This window comes from Diadema antillarum, unplaced genomic scaffold (assembly GCF_040938485.1).
Source record: "Diadema antillarum isolate AM-2024a unplaced genomic scaffold, OU_Dant_1.0 scf00000069, whole genome shotgun sequence".
Taxonomy (NCBI): Eukaryota; Metazoa; Echinodermata; class Echinoidea; order Diadematoida; family Diadematidae; genus Diadema; species Diadema antillarum.
This window is the reverse complement of record NW_027270958.1, coordinates 3,516,696-3,524,851: the sequence shown is the minus strand read 5'-3', so window position 1 is coordinate 3,524,851 and position 8,156 is coordinate 3,516,696. Positions and strand designations below refer to the sequence as shown.

General features: G+C 44.5%; 1 protein-coding gene across 1 annotated transcript in view; it reads right to left on the bottom strand.

Moving 5' to 3' along the window:
• Positions 1-1,209: 1,209 nt before the first annotated feature.
• LOC139716773 (serine/threonine-protein kinase SIK1-like) overlaps positions 1,210-8,156 on the bottom strand; it is a 50,019-nt gene continuing 43,072 nt past the window's right edge. The window contains exons 8-9 of the mRNA XM_071628308.1: positions 7,652-7,869; positions 1,210-7,216 (exon numbers count right to left, since the gene is read on the bottom strand). Coding sequence (XP_071484409.1) covers positions 5,453-7,216; positions 7,652-7,869 — 1,982 coding nt within the window. The 3' untranslated portion in view covers positions 1,210-5,452. The remainder of the gene's footprint in view (positions 7,217-7,651; positions 7,870-8,156) is intronic.

Genomic DNA, 8,156 nt, shown 5'->3' with positions numbered 1-8,156 from the left:
GTGTAGGTGTTGCTGTTGTTGTTGGTGGTGGTGGTGGTAGTGGTGTGTGTGTTTGTGTGTTTTTCTCCCATTCTTCTTCTTTTTTGTTTGGGGAGGGGGGACAGACTTACTTCCCACAGTGGTAGATAAAGAAATTTCAGACATACGAAAAACCTGTCAAGATGAAATACATGTACATGACTGGCAATGGCCTGGGGGATATTTTCCCTACAGTCAATAAAATATGACCTCATTGTAAAATACAACACTTTCAAACAGTCAACGACACAGTGTCAATGTTTACCACTCGTTAACACAGATTTATAAGACTTGCTACAACCAGCTGTAGGGGACGCTGGCCAAAATAACTAGAGGTACACACTTCACAAATTTTGTGACCACATAGGTCAAAGGGCACTGTCTGAGCTTTGGGAGTGTACGACACTGGTACCTGGCATAGAGGAGAGTCAGTAATGTAGTTGGGCTAGTATTATAATTATGAGAGAGAGCGGACTCCTGTGTGTGTTTAATATCAAGGAACAAGACCACCAAAGGGGGGGGGGGGGGATGGGGCCAAGGAGGAGTGGGAGGAGCACATGAATGGGAGTGGCTTGTAGAGTGGGAGGGGTCAAGAAACATGAATGGCACTGAAATGGGAGTGTCACATAGAAATGGCAGGGATTACACATAATGTGGCAGGAAAATTTTGCACTCTTGCACCAAAGCCTTTGAGATGAATATCAATTTTACAGTTGTGCTAGATACTTACAATGTTCCACATTTCCAGACTGCAAGAAAATAACACATTACCATACAAGGTAGCCTGAAAATATTTGCCCCATAGTGCAAGGCATGGATATGATGGCAGTTACCAGAAGATGCATTAATCTGTAGAAGAGTAGTCCCAGGTATTCTCAGGCTGGGGAAACTGGTAAATGTAAGTGTGTCTTACAGAACTCAGCCCATCTTCAATGGGTTAATAGTTGCAATTTCCCAGAAAGAAATGGCAATGCTTATTCCCAAATCTACAGGCAGTACACCCAATGAAAACAGACATGATTAATGCCACTGCCCTGCACAAACGGTGTGAAATCAGGTTTTGAAAGGGTGCAGATCCAACACATCCTGAACACGGTGTAGCAAGTACCAAGTGAAGGATATAACACCAATTTGTGAGTCTCATGGCAGTGAGTATTACACCTCGAAAACACATTGAAACACCAACGAAAGGCTGACATACAGTAGTTCCACAATCATTACAAAGCAAAGAGTGTAGCCTATCTGAGCAAATTAAAAGTCACAGGACACACGCACTCCCCAATTACTTCCCATAATGACACACAATCTGCACTGAACAGAAATTGAGTTGAACACATTCCGTCAATTACGCTAACTTGTAACACATACCAACTATGAGCATCTACGCCCAGAGATTTTCTTGGTTTTTTCCTGGACAAGTACTGGTCTAGGGGGGTTAATACCTGGAAGTCGTTTGATATTTCTACACAAAGTATGACATATACTGCATGAACAACAGACTATGCAGCAAACCTTCACATTATACACTTTAATGTGCTGTGAACAGTCATAAAATGCAAACTGTCAAGAATAATCATATTTCTGATTCACCATTTGCTTAAAAACAATTCTTCCTATTCATATATCACATACACATCATTTAAAACAATACTATTCTTCTGCCATTGGCTGAATTCTGACAATGCCATGGTATTGTTAGAATTTCTTACACTTTGCTTGAACTTCACAGCACCAAATAATGTGTTTCACACATTACATGTAGGTTAAAATGAAACATTATGCCATATACCTCGAGATTTTTCACAACAAAAAGTGTGAGTTGACACGAACAAAATTGTTTCTTTTTTGTTCAACAATATCCATTATCATAAATTACTAAATCCTCTGTAAAACATCCTACACTCCAATTGAATAAAAATGAGTTGCCAACTTGTATTCAATTATTGACTTCAATTGCAAGATATTACGCTCATATATCGCAAAGAGCATGTTGAATTGTGACGGCCAAGCCATACAGGGTATGGTACTGAACAATGGCCGTGACATCATGAATTTGCGCACATCAAAATTACTTATACTTAGTGAAAATACCACAACAAACCTGCTTCCCAAAAGAGAATGCATACAATTACTGGAAACAATTACAAATCTGGCAGTATTAGTTTGAAAACATTGCCATACTGGTATATTGCAACTGGTATTTGGGAAAGGGTTTCCTCATTTGAACCTTTGTGCAGTAGTTAATGTGTTAGCTCCTACCCAGCATTATGAAAAGAGGCTTTAGGTAATCTGTTTTTGTGGTTTCGAAGAACCAACAAAATTAACAACCACATCCAGGATTACATGAGTCAAAGAAACATTCGAAAAACTTACATCTACAACTGAGATGGCTCACTTCCCACAAGAGGCCAAGTTTGAAAGCATTTGAATGACTGACTTTGGATGCCACTACCAGCAGTAAGCTGGCTCGGTGGCTCGCCGGTCACACCAAGTAAAGTACAATCACATTCCCCTTCACATCATACATCATAATGAAAGGTCTAAAAAGGTTCAAGAGTGACTGGACGGCACAAGATGGCGGGTGAGCTGTCTACACTCTTTGGCAGGCCAGCAGCGCATATCAAATTGGAATAAGTCGAGAGGTATCAAAAGTCACGCCTTCATTCATTCATTCATCCACTCCGCGCCATCGCCATCACTTGCGCCCTTCACGCATGCCTGCACACAGCCCTGGGACGACACAAGTCGCAGTTCAAGCATCACCAGCTGACACTGGTTGCTAGGCAATGGGATGTTGGGTGACTGGCTACATATTGAGGCACATACACAAGCAAGGATTCGTTACCACCAGAAATCTCACACGTGAGAACAGAAAAAAAAAATAAAACACAAAACACTCTGTTCATCTGAGGTATTGCTAAGGGAGATGTCAAAAACACACACAAAAGCAAACAAGTGGTAAGGACACAGTAACACAGAAAACGGAACGCCAGCAGATCACAGCAAACGCACATGGAAGGAAAAGGAAGTGTCAGCTAGTAACAAATGCTTGAACTACCTCCACTATATAATGCCACGTCAGGGCATTGCTTGTATTAGACCAAGAGACTCCACCATCCCCTTCAATCTAACCAAGGCCGCAGCTCTTTGTACCACACCCTGAGACTTTCTAGTTCTACTGACAGCAACTGTGAAATGAGGGAGACATTGCACCCTTGTTCTCAGCGCAACATTTTTCAACTCCTCTCCTGCTTCTTCCCCTTTTCATAGAGGGTTGTAGCTTTTCTTTGCATCATCTGTATTCCATCTTAACTGAAGACAAGCGAAGAGGGCATTTTGTATGTCAGTTGTATAGACCTAACGGCATGCGAGAGTAAGTTAGACATCAGAGAACCTCTAGAGTGAATGGCGCGATGGGTAAAACCATGGATTTGTGGTTCACTGCGGGAGAAACTGAACCGCTCTCGGATGCCAGTGACTGAGGGTCATGAAGGAGAGCTACGGCCTTCGCAGACCTTGGTCGCCACCTCCAACTCGACTGACAGCAGCCTGTATGCTACCAAATCATCCATCTTCAAATCTAATGACCTTGTGACCTCTATCATCTACCTCAAAGCAATTCCGAGGAGTCTCAGACACCTTTAGCAAAATCTCAGAATACAGATTAGTCCACATTGATATATTATCAAATTCAAATCTGCAGACTCTGAGAACAATTAAGAGTTGACTCTTTTCGCCATGCAAAAAGTAATAAATGAAACGAATGATGTTCAGCAAAAAATTTGATGACTAGAATGTGAGTGCACATGCACGAAGTTTCCATGGCAATACACAAAGAATTGCTTGATATGCTGTTTTGATGATAGCTGCATGACTCACTTGCAACAGCACTCTACTCATGTTGGTTACCCAAATCCTACTTACTATCACAATATGATTTTTTTTTCCAACTACACCAAACAGAAACTCTTGGCATACATACAAATGCAACATCAAAAATCAAAAATAAAATATAATTTTGATGACATCGTGCACATAAATCTTGCAATCCTCTGTTGATGAAAATATTCTTTTTTTTCTCTTTGTTTAGAGACAGTCAAAACAGTTAACAAAACCTCTAATGCTGGCAATTAATGCATTACAGCATAAGTACAGAATTTAGCCCATTACCATCCTTGGCCTAAATGTGAATCCTTGATATAGATAAATACTCTCATAAAAATAGAATAAAATATACTGTCTGGGTGGACCAAATGTTCTCCTCTTTGTCAAACACTGCAAAAGCAGAGGAATAATTTTTTGGTGCTACGTAAGATTAGTAAAAAGAGTGAGCAACAATGCAACACTCTAACAAGTCGCACTGGATTCTTCCTTGAAACTAGAACTGCCATTAAGTCCACAGCCAGCCCAATGAGGAGTCACAGCTAAGTCACATGTGCAAAGCCTAATTACGCAGATGCTAGCATTTAATGAGGTATTAACCAACAATTGTCAGAGATGATTCATATTATACTGTGACCAACTAGAAAATGTGTGTGCCAATCAATATGGTCGCCATCGTCGTAGTTTGAATGGTCTGAGCGCGATTGCTTACAAGCATCCCTGATACACAAGGTAAATACAACACCGTCCTGCAGCAATGACCGTCACCGAGCTCGGAAGTGACCAGCGATGGTATGAGAAACCACTCCTTTAGGCAAGATATGTGAATGGAGCTACTTTGCATACCTGGACCAGAGTTTCGTCACAGTATTTCAACACACATTCGACTACAAAAAACCAATACAAAATATGTATTTGCCTCTATACACTGCTAAACGAAAAAAAAAAATAACAATCTTCACTGGACAATGGATTTCAAGCTTTGTATCTCATTAAGATGTTGTCTGTTTGCAGTTCACAAATTTCCCTGGCAAGACAGAATAATTCTCAAATCACTTGCAATCAGCACATCTCTCTCATTCTTTCTCGCACTCTACCACTATCTTTTACCTTCCTAGTTGTCCCGCACACTCTGATCTTCGCTCTCACTCTCTCGCCCACTCTCACACAATTGATATTACACAGAGACTTTGGTTTGAATCTGGATGCCACGTACACTTCTACACCAACATTCAACTGAAATCTCAAAAATACTATCTACTTCAAAAAAATAAAACTTCCTTGTAACCTTGCGGGTGGTGGCTCAAATGGCACAAAAGAGTGTTGTTAGCCAGTGACCCTTCTTCTCTTCAATAAGTTCAATCAGTGGATAAAATATCCACTTCCTCCATGAGGGAGAACTGATACCAATCAAATATATCACAATCAAACATTTTCAGTTGAAATAAATTTTGATGCTGTACCAGCCAGCTCTTCTATCTAGATTTCACCAGAAAAAAAGAAAATACAAGACAATGGACGCCAAAAGTTGCGCCTGGTTGGTGAGTAAATGCTAGCAGGGAGTGAATGAAAAGTTCCCTGCTTCTGAGAGTGGCACGTTGATGTCAGAAGTGTCCATGCTGACGTCAAACGAGGGCTCACTAAAATTGGCAGGTGTCTGATGCAGCTGCGTATTGTACAAGACGGGGGCATTGCCGGTGGCAGGGGCAGCCTGGTTGAACTCGTTGTGGCACTGGATTAGAGTCTCGTTCAATGCCGCGTCGTCGTTGAGCGCGAACTGTGGAAGAACGGGGTGCTGCTGCGCCTGCTTATAGGAGTCTGTTCGGTTTGGCGCCGGAGGGCGCCCTTCGAAACTCGGCTGCCGCTCCAGCTGCATGCGCTGGAACTGCTGACTGAGCTGCGACTGCTTCTGGAGGTGCTGGCGCTTATGCATCAACCGCTGCTGCATTAACCGCTGCTGCAGGGGCCGAGGAGAGGGCACCACCTGGGTTGGGAACTCCCTGGGCATGTCTTCGAGACTGGACTGGCCAGCCAGGGAAGAGCTGTGGGTCAGGTGACCTGCGGGCTCCGTGTGGATGCCCTTCTTCATAGCATGCATGCGATTCTGGCGCCGCTCCATGGACTGGACCTGGGCAGGGAACCTCCTCCAAGTGATGGTCTTCTCCCCTACCTGGCAGGGCAGATAGCTCAGGTCGGACACATCCTTGCTTACTTCCGTTGGATTCTGCACACTGAACCCGCTGCTGTGGAGTTGGCTGCCATGCTCAGCTGCTAGACTGCATGTGTTCATATTCAGTGGTGTGTGCGGATTTCTCTCACTGTTTATGTCAGTGATGCCCTTGATGAGGGGCGTGGGCTTGGGTACTTGGCGGAAGGCACGCCCTGTTTGCGCGAGGAGTCCGTCCGAGGCTCGGCGGCCTTCCCGGAAACTCACAGGAGAATGGCTTCCTGACCGGTCCAAGGATGCCGAATGGTGGAACATGGCTTGCGTTGGTGCAGGCGGTGGGACCATGGGCTCTGACTGTTGCTGCGTCAGGTCGGGAGAATTGCAGTTAGAGTGGAAAAGACGGTCAGACAGAGCCTGCACGTGGGCAAAATTCTGTGCCACCTCCATCTCCTCCTGAGAGTCAAAGGACGCTGAGAGTTCCTGCGGCTCAATGCCAAAGTCACTGAGGCTCGGAGCCATACTGGACTGGATATCATAGGACTCTGCCAAGGAGTGCGTCCGCTGATTTTTGAAGTGCTCTATGGATCCAGCTTTCTCCATCTCGTTCTCGCTCTCTGGCAAGTCCGCCTCCACACCCTCATCGATAGACGTGACCACCATGTGGTTGGGCGACATGGACCTGACCTTTCGAACGTTCATCCTGGGCAGCGGTTCCAGGAGGGTGCCACTGACTGCTGGAGGCACCGGTACCAGATCGCCCTCGCTGAAGATACAAGCAGTCTGCTGCAGCGGGGGCTCCTTCCTCTTGCGCTGCAGGGCACACTGAGCAGACTCGGAAACCACTGGCTGTGTGGTCGGGGTCAGCGGTTGGATGGGTCGGAATCCAAGCACCTGGGTGGTGGTGTTCACGCATGGCTGCTGCTGCACCTGGATGGCGTTGCGAACATTGGAGTTCCTCTGGTGGGGTGTGATGTTGGCAATGGTGCCTGCCTGAGTCTTCATGATAGCGTGGTCGGCCACTGAGCTTGGTCTACGGCTTCGCACATCTACTCGTCCCTCCACGGGAAAGCTGCATCGGTGTAGCCTTAACCTCTCCACCAGTAAATAGTAGATGGCTGTGTAGTGGTCATAGGCATCCCTTCGAAGTGACTGCAGGACCAAGAAAATATCAAAAGCTATCATAAACATAGGCAATTTACAAACAAGTTGAGACACCTTTAAATCTTGGATGAATGGTCAGCATTACAATCAAGCAGAATTACATCAGAGAAGTCCTATAGGAAACAAAAGCACCATGATTATGGTAGTATAACGTGTACCTCAAACGTACGGTAATCCCTGTCTCTATGTAGGCTACTTCACAAAGACAATCAGAAGATGTTATGTTCACAATACATTATGAATGGCCTTTGGCTTTCAGCATTCTGAAAACTGAATTACTTTTATGAGTTACTGGGATGTCGCCATTGCGTTCACACCACCATTTACTCAATTACCTACTACACAAACCTTTTCACACCAAAATTATAAGCTGATCCACAAACTATTAAAGGGAACACATGGGACACTCCCTCAGATGCTTACATCAATGGTCTTCTGCTGATCAATGCCCAAACTCTGCATGAGACGCAGCGCCTGCTCGTTGAACTCTCCGATGGGCTTCGGGATGTCCGTCACTGGGCTGACCGGCATGGTGTTGGCCACCACGCAGTCCGCCAGCCATTGGTGCGACTTGATCTGCTCGATGGTCAGCCTCTTGGCCGGATTGATGACCAGCATGTGTCTGATGAGATGTTCACATTCTGGGAGGGAGTCATGAGAAAAGATCAACATTAATTCCACAAATTACTCTTTAACACTATAGGCATGCACATGGAATGGATTCATCAATGCGTCTTTGCAGAAATTTGAAAAAAAAAAATTGGAGCTACGTATTTGAGAAAGATGCCATGAATTAGGCTCAGAGAAAAAGACTTACAATGAGAAGGTCAGTTTGTGAGAGAATATACATGTTGGTACTCAGTCTATCAAGACCCTATGATATCAAGAAGTTGTACTAACCAGAAACTTTCTATCATGCTTGGTAGCC